The 18959-nt window shown below is 34.1% G+C and overlaps 1 protein-coding gene across 1 annotated transcript; it reads left to right on the plus strand.

The window, feature by feature from the left end:
• Positions 1-5225: 5225 nt before the first annotated feature.
• Positions 5226-11612, plus strand: LOC129902245 (protein NLP9-like). Its single transcript, XM_055977391.1, has 6 exons — positions 5226-5769; positions 5908-7049; positions 8184-8228; positions 8388-9134; positions 9402-9525; positions 10066-11612. Exons 2-6 carry the CDS (start codon positions 6111-6113, stop codon positions 11211-11213), a joined length of 3003 nt encoding a protein of 1000 aa, XP_055833366.1. The 5' UTR covers positions 5226-5769; positions 5908-6110; the 3' UTR covers positions 11214-11612.
• Positions 11613-18959: the final 7347 nt, after the last annotated feature.

Genomic DNA, 18959 nt, shown 5'->3' on the forward strand with positions numbered 1-18959 from the left:
TTTCTTCATTTTTATTACCTAAATTTTCATCTTCAGTTTGAACAGCATCTTTTGCCGGAGAATTGTCAAACAGATCAGGTCCCTCTTCAGTTTCAATATCTTTATTTGTTTCTTCAACTTATTCAGGTTCAGCCACATCAGTAATAGGATGCACATTATCTGAGGTGATTTCATTAAGAGTATCTCTCTGGATTTGCAATAATTCCTCCAATTCATCATCATCTATGTTCTTTAAATCTTTGATTTCACCATTTTCATCAAATATTATATAAACACTCTCTTCAATACACGAAGTTCTTTTATTATAAACTCTGTAAGCCTTGCTTAAGGAGGAATATCCTACAAAAATTAATTTATCACTTCTGGGATCAAACTTTCCAAGGTCATCTTTTCCATTATTCAACACAAAGTATTTGCAACCAAATGCTCTTAAGTAGCTCGGCTTAGTCTTCATGTTGTTGAGAAGCTCCCCCTATGGAGTTTTGTTCAAAATTGACCTTATTAGGCATTTGTTTGTCATATAACAAGTTGTGTTAATAACTTCTTCCCAGAAGTTCCACAGTTATGGAACTTTCAACCAGAGTTCTATTCTTTTTTTTTACAACACCATTTTGCTGAGGAGTCCTTGGCGCTGAGAAATTATGATGTATACCATTTTTAGCACAGAAAGTATCAACTCTTATATTTTCAAATTATGTGACATGATCATACTTGATTCCAGCAATCTTACAATTCAACTTTGTCTGAATCATCTTAGCAAATATCATTAGCACATCATATATCTCTCATCCTTAGACCTTAAAAACATAGTCTAGGTGTATCGGGAGTAGTTATCCACTATTACAAAAATATATTTCTTCCCTCCTCTGCTTTGAATCTTTACAGGACCACACAAGTCCATATGAATCAACTCAAGAGGTCTCATAGTACTCACTTGCTACTTAGACTTGAAGAAAGATTTGATTTACTTTCCTTTGACACACGAATCACATACTTTGTCATCAGAAAACTTTACTTTGGGTAGTCCACAGACCAGATCCTTGGATACAAGTTTGTTCAATAGCGAGGAGCTTACATGACCCAATCTTTTGTTTCATATGTCAGCATTCTCACTTTGAGTACTTAGGCAAGTAAGATCATCCCCTTGAGTAGTGTCCAGGTCAGCAACATACATGTTTTTGCATCTTCGAGCAGTCAAGATCAATTCTCCTGACTTTAGATTTGTCACAGTACATATTTCTAACAGAAATCTAACTTCATTCCCTTTATCACCTATTTGAGAGACACTTAGAAGATTATATTTCAAACTATTCACATGATACACATTCTCAATGTAGTGTTTGAGAGATTTATCGATTATTTGTACTCCTAGAATGTATCCTTTCTTACCACCTTGAAGTGCCTTGAGTGGGAAGAAGTTTTTGATCTTTCAAGTCATGTGCTTTGAGCAACCGCTATCCATGAACCAGCACTGATTGCTACATCCCCCACTTTTCTGCAACACAGATCATTTGTTAGATTTGGGAATCCATTTCAATCTGATTTCCCAATAATTAGACAAAGGCATAACAAGGGATTTTTTGGTCCAATAAGGTAAAGTATCTTTTCTCATCATATGCTTATGTCCAAAGTTAGGACCATGTCCCTTGCTCTGCTTCACTTTATGTTCAACATAATTTGAGAACTTCTCTAGAGAACTTTTTCAAACTGGACAGTCCTTCTTCAAATGACCATCTCGACCACAGTGAAGACACAAAAAAAATTTAGACCTTGAACCATACTTGCTGTGAGGATTACAAGGAGGACTGATATTTAGACTTTCTAGACCCTTTCCATCATTGTTACTCTGACCGGTCGTATTTTCAAGAATCTTTGGGGAGGTGGTCTATTTTTGTGATTTGTACAACTTTTCTTTTGCCCGAGCTAGATCCTTTTTAAGATATACATTTCTATCAAGAGCCAGAGCCAACTTTACTTCAGCATCATTAAGCTTTCCTTCCAGCTCAAGCTGTAAACTATTGATTTTACCTTTGCCACTAGTACAATTTTTGTTCAACTTCTTAAGATCAAGATGAAGTTTTGTATTTTATGCTAACAGAACCATCATTTGCTCTTCTAGATCGGATATTTGTAAAGCTAGAGACTATTTTCCTCTTGAAAAGTATCTGAGTAGTTTATAGTTAGATCCTTATCATTTGACAACTCAGTGATTGAATCAATCAATACAGCTGCAAGACTTCTCAATTTTTTTTACAAAATAAGTATGTAAGTTCTATTTAATATCAAAAAGAGTTACCTCTGCTTCAGCTTCTTCCTCAACATCAAATCTTGCCATGAGAGCAAGCATTGAATCAAAATCATTCCTATCATCCCTTCCATTTTCCTTTTCTTTCCATTCATGTGCTTCTATGAGAGTGTTCCAGATTTGTTTTGCAGTGGTACAGCTTGATATTCGAGTTTACTCATCTGGATGTAGGCCACAAATAAGAATGAGCTTAGCTTTGGCATTCTTTTCAAGTATTTTGAAGTCACCCTCCTCATATTCACCTATTTTCTTTTTCACACACTCTTTATTGGATACTCTGGACCATCAGTAACTCTTGTCCAGAGTTCATAGTCTTCAGCGTGAATGAAGACTTCTATTCTTGCTTTCCACCATGAGTAGTGTTGTCCATTGAACAATGGAGGTATGTTGATATTTTGCCCTTCAGTGTATTTGAGTGGAGCAGTCATTCTTACAGGAACTTCTCATGGTATTAACCAAATAGAGAAAATCCTCTCTGATACCAATTGTTAGAATGTACGCGTCTACTAAACTCCTGAGATGATGTACCTTATCAGAAAGCAGTGCATAAAATTAAAGAACAGAAATGTAAAATCAGACACGAAATTTTACGTGGAAACTTCTTGCTCAAGGGAGAAAAATAACGACCTGTCCAACAAGATTTCACCTCCAATCTTCACTAAACAATTGAGCCAAAGATTTAGATTACAAACTCTTGCAATCTACGAATTGCACTCACAATCCCTTTCCTCTCAATACAACAACTCTGTCACACTCATATCTGAAGCAATAACTCTATTGCTTGCTAAATCCCTAGACTCCTAGCTAACTTAGACTTCAAATAGTTTCCATAATTAACTCCAGTTATTTTGACAAGATGAACAAACAAACACAAACTTATCTTATTCCTTTATAGATTAGGAATAGACTTTAAAAAGATTAAGACCACGAAACCAAGACTCTAAAACAAGAACAAACTCCCGATAACTCTACTAGGTCCTCCGTCTTCTTCAAGAGCAGATTTCAGAAAGCAAGAGCTTCAATGATTTTCTTTTTTAGTGATTCCAAAAAACCAAGTAGGAAATGTTGTAAAGAATGTATATATAAATGATTTGTGTTGGACATTTTCTATTTGATAGACAACTGTCTTCCTACACAGGGACCCGGTCGGGCACACAACAGACCTGCAGATTTGGCAGGATCTGTTTTGTACTATTGTTTGCTGTCATTATCAACTTAGAGTCCTCAAAGAGATCCGATCCCTTACCTGTTCCCTTAGTTTGTTAAATCATCAAAACCAACAGCATTAAGCATTATCAAGAACCATAAAAGCTCTTAAAGAAAATTTCTTGCATGTGCTATGAAAATCCGACAATATGAATATTTTTGACAAAATGTTTCTGTTCTAAAGATGACATTTTAAAAATTATTTTTCACAGCCCATAAAATCACATTTCACTATTCTTAGCTAGCTTATAGGTGCAGATCCTCATAATTGTAAACAACTGGATACTAAAGCATGGCTTACTAGGGCCTCTGCAGCACATCAAGATCTGCAGCAACCATATATTTGGACTCCCATGCAGGTGGTCGAATGCAGCTACACTTGTTCTGATATTCAGGCTCTCAATTTTCTCCACAACAACTCCAAGGCTGTTGGGTACTATAGCTTCATATATTTCCTCTCCTTTCAGCCCCCATAGCTAATAATCATGATACTAATGCAATGGCACATTTCACCTGGATTTACTTGGTACGACAAGACTAAAAAGAGCAAAGATGAAAAGAATTTTCCCATCCCATGCGAGATAGAAGTTTCGTATACTTGTTCTTCTTCAATGTAGCTATGTCTGGTACGTAGCATAGTTGGAATAGGACTAGTGTAGGTTACTTTCCTTTTTTCTCATGGAAGGGGAGAGTCTCCCTCATTTATGCTTTCTTAGTTGAATTGTACCGAGAGGAGTCCTCTCATAGGTTACTGCTCTCTAGTAATAGTTAGTCTCTTTTTTGTATTGGGGATGAGTTAGCCGACCTTAATAGGTTGGCTGACTTATGAACCACCATAGGATCGGAGGTAAGGTTTATGTCCCCCTCCTTGTATTTTCCTTTGATTATTTATGTTAAGGCTTGGGGGTGTTGCTTAACCCCTGAGTGTGCACGAGAGGTGGGAGCCTCGTGTAGGGTCTGTTCCCAAAAAAAAAAAAAAAAAAAAAAAACTATTCTTAGCTAGCGCTTGATCGTAGATTCCCAATATTTATTCCAAGTTATTTTTGGGTAAAATTTTGAGTGTAGTTTCACCATGTGTAGTCATAGATTTTTTGGAAAAATATTTGACTTTTTAAAGAAATATGATTTATATCTATAAGTTCTAAAAACTATTAAAAATACCCATAAGTATGTTACATTATAATTTTATAATGAACATGTTCTGTGAAAATTCATGACCACGAACACAACTAAACCATTGATTTGTATATGAAAAACTACTATTACTACTTGTCATTGAAAGTGACTTCTGAGAGCAAGCTCAGATAAGAATTAATAAAATGTGCAAAAGTATATAAATTTTGTACAATAAGCTAGGGCTAAAATTCAATTCAAAACTATAAATGATGAGTAATTTTATAAAATATAAAAAATTGATGTAATATTAATTTTCTAATATTCGAGAATTTGAATTGTTTACCAAAATATTTACAAATTATATGGCCAATGCTAAGTTTTTTTCTCAAATGATTTTGGGAATATCTATGGACAAATGGGTCCGAAATCAAATACTACTCTCCCGTGCTTGTAAACTGCATTTCTTGTTATGTTTGTATTTTTATTATTATTTCATAACCACTTTTGAAGTTTAGTTAGATGGAGATAAATGATTGTTAATTAGTTGTTACCCCTCCTAAAACTAATTAACCGCACACCCCTAGGACTTTACAAGCACCCCATCCCGGGGTCCTACCACCCTCTCTCTCTGCCTCTGGTTGCTTATATGTTTTGAAAACGCCATATTCTATTTTTAGTAAGCAAAGTCTGAATTCTATCGTCTAAATATATGGGTTACGCCACCCATTTTCTTTTGCCCCAAGTCCTTACTTTCCAAATATAGCACTTTCTCAACCCCCCCGCTCCCCTCCCCTACCATCCAAACCTTAACCTCATCCGTAGAACCTGGTCCCTCCTCTTTCTAATCTTCCCATCTTTCTTGGAATTCGTTCTTTTGTTTGGTGTAGTAGTATCCTTGCCTTGTTGTCAGAATATAGAAGAAGAGTTCCAAAATCAAGTCGGTTATAGTATTTCATAAGTATTTCCCAAGCCTTAGGGTTAGCGTTTTTTCCCAATATATATGAGGGTTCCTGTAAGGGGGTGGTGTGACTTCTGATTTGAATCTTGTCAGATGAGTTGTTGTTGATCGATTGGTACTGCTTTCTTGGGGAAGTTCAAGAAAGTTTGCACTTTTGGATGTTGGGAAGTTCATGAATCCTATGGTCAGTGCTCAAAAAGCTGCTCTTTATACCATGTTGATTACTTTTGTTTTCTCTTTCTTACTTATAAGTTAATCTATAAGTTGTTGGGCATGTTAGTTTAAAAATTGAGAAACTAAATATTCATATGGCTAATTGCAGGTGTCTTAAGTGTTTGGATTGTAGTTTGGGAAAGGGACCGGCAGTTTGTAGTTGAATAAGATGATTTTGATATTCAGATATTGGATTCTTGGACTGCCAATAGTGGAAGACTGCAGGGAATCTGACACAAGCTTGAGTAATTTGAGTGTTCTCTAGTATTTGGTTAATTTATTAGAGTTTTGTTTTGTTATTTTGGTTTTTAAATGGAGAGGGGAGTTGGTTTTTGGGCGTCTCCAAAAGGTCAAATGGAGGGTGCTGCCTCGTTTGATGCTAGTACAAGGTCTTCAAATGTTGATTCATTCAACAATGTTATGGAGATTATGAATCTTGATGCTTATGCTGGATGGTGCACTAGCCCTAGTGCAACAGAGCAGATGTTAGCCTCTTATGCAGCATTTTCGCCAAGTAATCCCATGTCTCAAAGTTATGCACCATTTGAAGGATTGAGTTATACAGAACAAACTACTGGAGCATTTCCTCCAATGGATGACAATATGGTGGTAAGTACTCGTGATGGAGGAGAGAAAATGATGTTTGAGCAAAACGATGACCAGTTATATTATATGATAGATTCAGTTGATGAGGGGGACGGTTTGGTTGCTAAAGAAAGTAAAAGATCAAGCCAATGGTCTGACGGTGAAGATATTGGCAACTCTATGATCCTAAGGTCACCTTCTCAACCACTTTCTGAGAGAATGCTTAGGGCATTGGCAATGTTTAAAGAGTCCTCTGGTGCAGGAATTTTGGCTCAAGTTTGGATTCCAATGAAGAATGGTGACCAGTATGTCTTGAGCACGTGTGAACAGCCATATCTTCTTGATCAGGTGCTTTCTGGCTATCGAGAGGTCTCCAGGAAGTTCACTTTTGATACAGAAATAAAACCAGGAGCAATTCCAGGTCTTCCTGGTCGGGTGTTTTGTTCAAGAATTCCGGAGTGGACGTCAAATGTTCTGTACTACAAGGAGGCTGAATATTTACGTGTACAATATGCTCTCAACCATGAAGTTCGCGGATCTATTGCTCTGCCCGTCTTTGAGGATGATGACTGTGAAACTCCATGTTGTGCAGTATTGGAACTCGTAACAATGAAGGAGAAAGCAAATTTTGATCTGGAAATGGATCGTGTTTGCCAGGTTCTCCAGGTTCACTCCTCTTTCTTGCATGATCTTTTTTTTTTGAGTCATGAACCCTTTTATATCCTTGAAGTAGTTTATGTTTTTTGATTCAGTACTTAATTTTGGTTGCAAATTGTCATTTACTGTTGTTCGGAAAAGAAAAATATGAGTGAAAGATAGTAATTTTTTTGCGTATGTTTTTGTCCTTTGAACTTGTACAACACAAGTTTGTTCAACTGCTATATAATAAAAAAGAATATCTAAGCAAAAAACTAGTAAATTTGGTTTGCAGAATATTTATGTTATTGAAACTTTTATTTTAAATGTTAACACCAACACAATAACTTTGTGTTGCTTTACAATTATTGATGTGCATGTTTTTTTTTTCCTTCAAGAAAGAAGAAGGCCGTAGGTAGTGGTCATAGTTTACTAATCTAGCTCTTCCATCATGATACCTGGTTTAGAACAAAGAAGTGTTATTCCAGTTATAAACTGTTCAAGAGATTTTGATTCAGTATGTGAAATTCTTTTCTGTTGAATTTTAGTAACAGTTATTCCTTAAGTATTGGGTTCTGTTTAGACTTGTAGAGTCATATCTTGCTTATCACTCATAAACAAAGTGATAATATCAATCTGCTTGTCACTAACTCTTTTGTGTGTCATGACAAATATTGATCACTTGTATTTAACCCCTCCCCTTCCTTTTCTACCCTTCCCTATTGCCCAGTACCCACCAACCTCTAATAAAGGAAAAAGGTGAGTGAAACCAAACCAAGTTACGTTAAGAGAAGCTTGTTTGGTTGTTTTATGTATATATAGATTCTCGTTTCGACTTTCACACCCAAAAAACTATGGTAATTTTCTTTCGAGTACATGCTTTTTTGGCTGATCAACTATTAGATCTTTCCATTATATTTCCATTTTCCGCTTTATCAAAAGTTTATGCTAACAGTGAGTCAGAGCACATTGACTCACAGTATGTAAGTAAGTTTATATATAAGTACACCAGTATTGAGAAGACTAAAGTTACGAAATTGAGAACTGCCACAATATGATGTCACAATAAGTTTGTTTTATCCTCTTGTGCACACGTTTTCATATATGTCTAGTTGCATCCTTTGGTAAAAGATGGTTTAATTTGTAGCTTCTGCCCATCTGCAGGCTGTGAATTTAAGGAGTATCGCACCTCCTCGACTTCATTTTCAGGTATACTCACGATGTTAATTGTACATGGAATCTACACACCAATCGTGTTATTTATTTTCTTGTGTCATATTCTTCCTGATTCCCTTTCTATTTTAGATCAGTAATTAGACCTTCTAATCCCTTGTTTCTAGTTACAATTTCTGTTTCCTCATCTTGCAGAATCTCTCAAACAACCAAAGAGATGCTTTAGCTGAGATAACAGATGTTCTGCGAGCAGTTTGCCATGCACATAAGCTGCCTCTTGCTCTGACATGGATTCCCTGTAGTGTCACTGAAGGAGATGAATCCATGAGAGTGCGTGCTAGAGGATGTAATGCAAATGTAAATGAAAAATGTGTGTTATGTGTTGTGGATACAGCTTGTTATGTGAGTGACAAGGAAATGCAAGGATTCGTACATGCATGTATGGAGCATTTTCTTGAGGAAGGTGAAGGTATTGTTGGGAAAGCTCTTCAATCCAACCATCCCTTCTTCTACCCTGATGTGAAGGAGTATCATATAAGTGAGTATCCACTTGTTCATCATGCACGGAAGTTTGGTCTAAATGCTGCTGTTGCTATCAGATTACGTAGTACATTCACCAGTAATGACGATTACATATTGGAGTTCTTTCTTCCCATAAGTATGAAGGGAAGTACCGAGCAACAGCTTCTCTTGAATAACCTTTCAGGTACCATGCAAAGAATTTGCAGAAGTTTGAGAACAGTAACAGATGCAGAATTGGTTGGACAAGGTGTTAAGTTTGGGTTACAGGATGGATCTGTTCCAAATTTACCACCGATTGCATTGTCTAGGAAGAACTCTCAGCACTCACTAGACAGCAATTCAAATTCTGTAAACGGGGCTCCTTTAGGTGCCTGTGATTCAAAGACTGCTGGAATTCATGCTGATGATTCTCGTGAACAGGTATCTCACTCAATTACCGAACAAGCATTATTTTATCTAATCTACATCCAACTAGATTGCTTCAGTTGAGTATTCAATTTCAATGAACTCCCGTTTAATGTGATCTAGGTGAGAGCATTTAATATGCTCCGCATTCATACTACAGTTTTGAGCACTCTTTCTTTTACACTTGTTCTATTTTTTTCCTGAACAACTTATGTTCCGTTTGTTAATGATTTATTTTCTAAATGTATCTAAACTGATGTTTTGTTGCAACATGTTTTGTAGACAATGACTGGATCAAGAAGACAGATTGAGAAAAAACGAAGTACAGCTGAGAAACATGTCAGCTTAAGTGTTCTTCAGCAGTACTTCTCTGGAAGCTTGAAGGATGCTGCAAAAAACATTGGTGGTAAGCATATATATATCGAGTGGATCAGTCCACTAATTCGCAAGTATACTGGATACCTATATATATATATATTTTATTCAGTGTTATCAAAAGCGATAAAAAGTTCTAAGGTCTGTTGAGGCTTTAAGCGCAAATGAAGCGTGACCTTTTATTAAAATAGGCGCAAATGGAGAATTTTTTTTTTTACATGTTTATTCCAAGACTAATAATTAAAAGCATGAATATCAAATATATGGACAAACATGAATTTGGGACTTTTCCGCACCCATTCAAGACCCTTCTCTCATAAGTAGGATATGCTATTTTTGATGGCTATTGTGGAGTTCAATGTAACTGCTCAATTTAAGTGAGAAGTTCTGCATAACGCAAAGGTGATGTGAAGTATCCGTTCTTTGTGATATTTTTAAGGGTATACAGAGACGTTATATTTTATAAGGACGGGAATGGGAATGGAAAGTAAAAAGTAATTGGCTTTTCTTTGAAGCAGTAGACCCTTTCAAAAGGTGTTCTTTTAAATTAATTGTTGTGTTTATTTTGTAGTGTGTCCAACTACCTTGAAAAGGATATGCCGACAACATGGGATATCTAGATGGCCATCCCGGAAGATAAACAAAGTCAATCGGTCTTTGAAAAAGATACAAACAGTGCTTGATTCTGTCCAAGGCGTAGAAGGGGGGTTAAAGTTTGATCCAACCACAGGAGGTCTAGTTCCAGCTGGCTCTATTATCCAAGATTTCGACGCACAGAAAAGCATATTTTTTCCATTCAAAGATGTCTCTGTCAAAAATCCTACTTTTATTTTCCAGGATGCTGTATCTTTACCCTCAACTTCAGGCAATGATAGAGAGAATTCTATGGTGAAAATGGAAGAGGACTCTTATGCTGATGGGATCCAACTCGGCCAATCAAATCATATCAATACTCCCTCGTTTAAGGGAGGGAGTAAATCAAGTATTGAAGTGTCTGGATTTTGTTACGAATCCAAGTTGGCAACATTAGATGCAGGGTCATCCGGACCTGCAAGTCTGAATGCGATGCCATTGACTGATTCTGGAAATGCATCATTGGGATCTTTCCTTACAAAAGAAGGATGCAGGAGGTGGGGATTGAACAATGACACCTTGGACAATTGTCATTGTCATTTCAATTCCCGGTGCTCGTATTCCATGGTTGTTGGGGGTGATGTTGACAGTAAGATGAAAGGGGATAATGAACTGGATGGTGATGGTGGGGTGATTGAACATAACCAGGCCAGTTCTTCAGCCATGACAGACTCATCCAATGGGTCTGGGTCGATGATGAATGGCAGTTCATCAAGCTCTCGCAGTCGTGGTGCACTGAAACATTCTAAAGTTGAGGTGAATTGTGGTGATAGTGGGTCAACAATTACTGTAAAAGCCACTTACAAAGAAGATACTATTCGATTTAAGTTTGACCTTTCAGCAGGGTGCTTCCAACTCTATGAAGATGTTGCTAAGAGGTTTAAACTGCAGACTGGGACATTCCAACTCAAGTATCTTGATGATGAGGAGGAATGGGTGATGTTGGTAAATGATGCCGATTTGCACGAGTGTCTTGAGATACTGGATTTTGTTAGTGGTCGTACTGTCAAATTTCTTGTTCGTGATACACCATGTGCTCTGGGTAGCTCAGGCAGTAGTAACTGTTTTTTGGATAGTGGCTCTTAATACAGTAGTCTCATGTAGGTCCGAAAGCTTCACTACTCAGGTGACTTCGAGAGTTGCTAGTTTACGCATGAATCATTCTGCCTTTGAATGCACTTATAACTAGCAAGATATGCGAAAAAGAAAAGCAAGATCATAAAAAGATTAGTAGAAGCTGCATAGTAGGTGAAAGTTCATTATGCATGTGGAAGTTCATTTGTTGTCTGTTTTCCATTACGTTTACATGTGAGATAGATGGCAGCACATCTTTGTACAAGTCACAAGTGAGTTAAAAGAGACTCTGTGTCAAGTTCCTTACCTACTTTGTAAATATGTTAGTTTAAGAGTGTTCTTTTAGGGAATAGTCAAAGCAATAAGTTGTACAATGTTTTCAATAAGAATATGCAAAATTTCTTCTTCTAATGTTAGTTTGTCTCTCTTTTGCAAAAGTATTTGATATTTTGCCTAAATACTTGATAATGGTAAGCGTGTCCTCAGAATGTACATGGACTAAATTGTATAACAACTATTTAAAACTTGAATAAAAGAAAATGACTATAAAATTTGTGTTTTATTTTCAGTTCTGCAAATATTAGTACTTGTGTGATGCACGATTAATATTAAGAGAATTTATAAAAAATATTTTATTATTTATTTGACCAAATTAAATTATTATTAGTTCACAATTATTTATTTCCTATAATTGAGACATTGTTTCTATTATTTACGATGGCCTACAATATAATCTTTATGAGAAAATTCTCTTGAACTTTGATTGAGACAACCTTTATTATTGATTTGTTTATATTGAACAAAAAAATGTCAAATAATAGATAATCTACCAAAACAATACATAATTTACAAATTCTAAGCGCGTGGGTTAATAATTATCTAAGTTGCGAGGACTTTTCACTTTCGATGTCGCATTGGTGTCGGATTTTTCAAATTTACACTAGTGTTGAGTGACATTCATCCATTGATATTTTTGGAGAATCTAACTATTTATATGTACTAGTCTTTCCGCACGTGCATTGGACGTGTACGTCGAGTCATATAGTTCATGTTCTTATAAAATAAAATCAATATTTATTAAAATGAAGTTTTGATACACATGAAAAAATAATGAAGGCAAAGTTTCTTGTGGATAATCAATGTGGATCTTCATACGGTGGATTTTTTTTCGATGTCAAGATGATTGGATATCATTTGCATTTATGAAGTTGAACCATCAAAGGTTAATTCTACACATCAGATTTTTATTTAATTTGATTTTATGAGGTAAAAACATGTATTAAACGTATCTCACGTAATACTTTTTTATAGACAATATTCATAGTGTATGTTTTGTTCATCAATTTTAAAGCACAATGTAGAGTTAACCATGTGAGAAATTGCCCTTATATACAATCCAACAGTGAGGATTGTTTGACCTTGTGTATGGATAAGTAGTGTCCAAGTGCACTGCTGCTCTCTATTGTCTGACTGCTATGTTTTTCAAACATTAAACAATGACTATCAGAAATTACAATGATAGCTATTTTAATTTATGAGAGAATGCCTATACTTCAGATTATTTTTGTTACCTAATTAACTAATGCACATGCTAAAGGCATCAATAAAATTTTCGGCTTCATGGAGAATACACTAAACTATATAACTGATTCAGTAAATATGTTGTATCCAGAATTGAACTATAAAAATTTGATTAGATATTCGTGATTATTTACTATTTATTTTAATATGTGAAGTCCTTGTATTGGATATGCTTTTACTATAACACTTGAACTTTCTTATATACCACACACACCCTCCTCCTAATAATACAAAAATGGAGAAAGGCTAAAACTTTAATAATGAGGTTAGTAGTAAAAAAAAAATTGATGTTACAATATAATAAATGATGTATCAAAGAAACTATCATTTTTTTGGAGGAATAAATATTTTTTTGGCAAATTACGAAATAAATAGAACAAAATATTCCTTCCAGTTTTTTTTATCTATAAAAATGAAGATTTCTAATAAAAAGCTATAAAAACTCAAATAAATTTATTTGTTGTTGTAGTAGTGATACAAATGTTAAAAACAAAGTACACGTACTTTCTTAAATATGGAAAAAAGAGTTGTTCAAACTCTGTCATGAGGAAGTCCAAGTGTACAATTTGCTCACAAAATAATTTACCATTTAACTAATAAAATCAATGTTAGTAATGAAGCTTATACCACATAAAATTTATTGTGTATTAAATTATCATAAAATAGTAAAAAGTAATAATTTCCCATTTAGCCATGGGCGAGTCGTCTAGATAGACAAAATATTCAAATTTATCCCTAAATTATCAAATTGATTTTTATATATTGTCTATGTCTATAATAGTATGAGCATTTAAGAAGTCCAAAGATATACATTCATTTCTTCCACTATGTCAACCAAATCATACTGGTCATTTAGGGAAGAGATAAATGTCCAGTATTGTTCAATGGAGTGGTAATTCATGCCAAATGTCTATCCTATTATTTAATGGCAATGATTTATTTTGGTTGTGAAACAATTATATATGGTCAGCTAATTTTAAATAAAAAAATAGGGACAATTTCAATATATACAATCAACTAATTAGTTTACAACAAATACAGTCATGTTTTATTTACATAACTTTTACATGAGTTATACACTGAATATACTTATGATACACTTAAAAACTGAATATAGCTTGGCTATACATGAAATATACACTGACTATAATGCTTATATAGCAAATGCCCATTTTTTTTGATAATTAACTTTGCCGAATGGTCATGTGGCGTAATTATCCCTAAAAAATAAGAAGAAAAATAAAAAGGAACGACAATTGCTTATAATTAAGGAAAAATCACCCCACATATTTAATTTAGAGTTGATATTACAATCTTTAAATCTATTATTTTTTTGTAATTACTATTAATAAAGTTTCAATTACATGTCTTAACAGATTTATATTAATTTATAAAATATTTAATTTTAATTTATTAATTGATTATTTAATCTCATCATAATCAATAAGAGAGAGAAAACGGGTGTCTCTTCCTTTTATAATTATCAATTACTACAATCAAGAGATATTATTAACTTACACATCTTTTCTAACTCCCACTTATCTATGCAAATTTTCTCTTTCTCTTTCTCCGTTGTTCTTCACCAATTTTCAAAGAAAAAATACCTTACCCATATTCATCTTCATGATTTCAGTAGCCCATCTTTTTCGGTCCATTAAAAAAATTTATAGTATGCATAAAGATTCAAAAGTTCTTCTTACACCTAGAAAGAGCCCTAGATTTATCAAAGATAAATGTCACTCCAGTGAAGATGTAACGATCCGAATCATCATAAATTTAAGATTAAAAGAAATTACAAGAAATTTGCTCAACTAGGTCCCATCATCCCGCTTTAGCGGCGCCACCAGAGAGGGAATGTGGCCACTAGAGCGGGAGGACATGGGTAAGAAACTTAAGTCGCGATTTTTTTATCTTTCCCACTTCTCTCAAAGGTAAGTTAGAGGCGAGGGTTACTGCAAAAACCCTCCAAAAGGATGCTCTTGACTTGGGAAGAAGAGGGAAAGGAATCTCAACATTGGAAGGCTTTCAACTGGTGGAATTCAGTTTGGTCTTTCCCGTGGAACATCTGAAGCCAAGGATTTCAACCGCAATATCTCTCCACAGTTATTTGACGCCCAGGTAGGCTAGGCTTCTCTTTCCTGATTAGTAAATCTATAACTATTATGTAGTATGGAAGAAAATTAAATGAGAAATCATATAGCTAAGCTGTGGATCATGGGTCAAGGACAGGAATTTGATTGTGCTAAGGTTTAATTCGAATGTGACTTGGATAAAAAGACGTTGTAATGATTGGGAAAGTTTATTGACTGTGATATTATTGCGTATAGACGATTAAATTATAACGGGCATAATATTGTGTATAGAAACTATAAGACAAATAGATATTGAAGACAAACCTTAAAGATTTAGTAGTGTAGGCATGGGTTTGTTTCCCGAAAATGTCTTATGTACTTGTTTGAGTTACTTATGATATGCATAGGTGTGTATGATTAGGAAAAACATGTTAGACCTTATGCAAATGATTCCTCATTGGCTTGTTTTGTGATGAACTTGTTCTTGGTGATATAATGTGGTTTATTGTTGATAGTTTGTGGTTGGTTGCAAAATTGGATCGGGTGTCATGTTTTGACACATATTTGGATTGGGTATCATGTTTCAACACGTATTTGGATCGGGTGTCACGTTCTGACACATTCTTGAATCGGGTGTCACATTCCGACACAAATATGACTGGATTGGGTCCCCTAAGAGGGCCGAGTATGTGTGTGTGGATGGTTCCATGAGGATATGATGATTCATGTATTTACATGTCATAATAAGGTTAGCTGTAAATGAGCCATGGATTAAGGACCTATAAAGAAAACCTTGAGTTGAGGTGTGTTAGTGATAAAAAATTATGAGCATGAATAAACTTATTTGTGGGTAAGAGGATGGGCCGTATTAGGCCTTGAGGTGACATATGTGTTATATGAAGTAGTCTATATTCATAGGCTTGGAGGTGGTGGTTGCTTATTGACCGAAAGTGCTAACATTGAGGTTTTCATGAGTAACTGTGGTGGTAGTAGTGGTTATCTAAAACCGAGTTTAGTTAGGAAGTGTGATTATGGGATGACTAGGCCCCTATGTTGTGAGACTATTGGACCAAAACTAGTGGTGACCGGGTGAAATCATCAGGCGATTAAGGTTGTTAGGTAGATATTGTTAGAGTGAATAGACAGTAGTATAATGGGCCCATAACCCATAGGTTTTAAATTGTAACTAGAGTGGTTAGTGGAACTCTGGAGAGTAGAGTGGTGAAGACCTTAGGGGTGAGAGTAAGGAGTGTACTTGTTGGTTGGGATGGACAGTTTATAAGGTTCAATTATTATGATCTCTCTTATTTTTCTGTTCATTTACTATGCGGTGGGTATCAAATTGAACAATGATGCCTACCAGTACATGTTGTTTATACTGAAACTATTCTTGTTATGCCACTTAGCATAGTTTGGTTGCAGGGTCAGTTATGTCTCAGGTGAAGATGAAGACGATCTTCCGGCAGCTTCTATTTTTCCTTTCTTATGGTGGAAGCTGGGTCATTGTTCCTTTATTTTATTAATACTCTTAGAAGCTCTTGTACTTGTTTAGACTAGCATCTATGAGGGTTTTTTATGGATTATTTTTGTACAGGTTTATTACTACGGATTTCTATAAATTTTTGGCTTAAATATTCAACTTTTGCTTAAAATTCCGCAATGCTTTTTATAGAAGTGGTTAAGGGTGCTCCTACTTAGGTTGTAGCATGGGTGCCCGCATGGTCCGGTGGATTGGGTCATGACAGAAGAAGAATGTTACTACAGTGAAAAAGTATCAAACCCCAATAAATAAAAAATAATGGTGAAGAAAAGCTCAACCTCTTCAAACCAAAAGGGAAAAAAGAGAAGGGCAAGATGATGACATCTCCTTCGTTTGAGTATTCAGAATCTGATTTCGATTTTGTTCATCAAAAGCCACAAACAAAATTAGAGAGTGTTCTTAAGGGAGAGTCTTTAAAACCACAAAAAAAGATCTAGTGCAACATTTGAAAGGCGATTCAAAAAATTTCAAGTCAAAAATGTTAAATTTGTAGTGTAGGTATTTTTAAAACATATTTTTAATTTTTTTTTAAGCATATCATGTGAATGAAATGTATTAAAATTTTTTATATATATATTGCAATTTTTGAATCCCTATTTATTGTGCATCTGGATTCTGAAAAATAAAATTACTTATATTTAATACAAGTTATACCGTTGAAATTATAGTTTCTCGATATTAATTATTTTGACTGTTAATGATATGAGATTGACATGAAATTAGTACACAATTGATATACTTTGTATATGTATAGATTTTTTACAATTGTTTAAAAATATTTGTATTTATTATTGGCATAAATTTGATACGAATATTTAATGAGTGTATAGTGAGATGTCATTTGAACTTCTTAATGTATATATAGAGTGTGTTTGTAGGTGGTATAGTTGTTGCGTATTGATTGAAAAATCTGTGGTAGCATAAAATTGGTATTATTTTGGTATACTTTGTGTTTATAGTTTATATGAAATTGGTATAAATTTCATATTTTTAGTTGGCATGAAATTGATATGAATTCGGGTATATTTTGTGAACCACACAAGTTTAAACTGAGTATCCATATTTATACTTATCAGCATAATGATAAGTGAATTGACCTCCTTAATGTATATAATGTATAGTGTGTTTTTAGTTGATGCAAGGTGAACTTTGTGTTTATAGGTGGCATGAAATTGTTATACTGTGTTTATAAAAGGTAGCCCGGTGCACTAAAACTTCCGCTATGTGCAGGGTTCGGGAAAGGGGCCGACCACAAGGGTCTATTATACGCAGTCTTACCTTGCACTGTATTTATATATAGGTTATTTACAATTTGTATTAAATTTGGTATGAAATTGTTATACTGTGTATATATCTGGCATGAAACTTGTATAAATTAGATATACTTATGTGTTCTTCTAGAAGTATGGAACATACAAGAATAGTGATGGCGCAATTAGTGAGAGTGAGGTAACCGATACTATTACTAGCAAATTTGGTGGACCACGCATACAAAAAGAGCATGCTCCTAACACTACTAATTATCCTATGCCAAGACCTAGAAAATTAGTTGCTAGATTGAGAATTTGCTAATATATTCCTTCTCTTTTTTGGTTTAAGATGTTGTATATTTTTGCTTTTATTTTTGACACAAAACCATATATATACACCAAATCCCTATTGATTTAGCATGTAATTTGCGCTTTTTAAGTACACATTAATACACATATAAAATTCTAACTGGATACCAATTGTATACATTAGTACAATCATTCAAATCTTGCAACATGACATCCAAGTTATATATTGATTTTATACACAATGTATGTTTTGAATGAATTTAGTACAAAATTTGCACGTCTCAATCTATACTAGTTATTAATTGAATGTCAATTTATATATCAATTCAATAAAAATATTTTATATAAAAAAATAAACTAGTAATAATTAAGTATACATTTGAAATCCTAATTGAATGTCAATTGCATATAATTGTAGAATCAATTTCATACAAAATACACATTATTATACTTCATATTTCCAATTGGATAGCAATTACATACCAACGTGATTTGCTGTTGGATTTTTTGTTAGTGTGTTACTGAAACCCACTAACATAACATATATAACACTAAACCACTAGCCATAGAATTATTATAACAATGAAATTCAAGTTATATACCAAATTTATACACAAAATATATTGGCTGAGGAGATAATTATAATATCACCTAAAAATATAATTATTTATTTTCTAAAACTTTCTTAAATTCCTACAGTTTAGTCTAAACAAAATTTTAAAAGTCTTCCAAAATCGATAAGAACAAAAAACAGAAAAGTGATACGAATAAAAATAAAAAAATCAATAAGAATAAAATTCACAAAAAATGTTTGACAGAGAAGACAACAAAAATCTTAGAGAAAAAAAAGAATCTTTTAAAAAGACAAATAATAATTGATTGAACTAATTTGAGTAATTTAAGAAAGATAAATATATAATCATTTATAGTCTCCTAATTATATGCCAATTATAAATTATCATTAATACATTTATTAGTTTGTTATTTTTTTCTTCCATTTTTTAAA

Source organism: Solanum dulcamara, chromosome 9 (genome assembly GCF_947179165.1).
Source record: "Solanum dulcamara chromosome 9, daSolDulc1.2, whole genome shotgun sequence".
NCBI classification, from domain to species: Eukaryota; Viridiplantae; Streptophyta; class Magnoliopsida; order Solanales; family Solanaceae; genus Solanum; species Solanum dulcamara.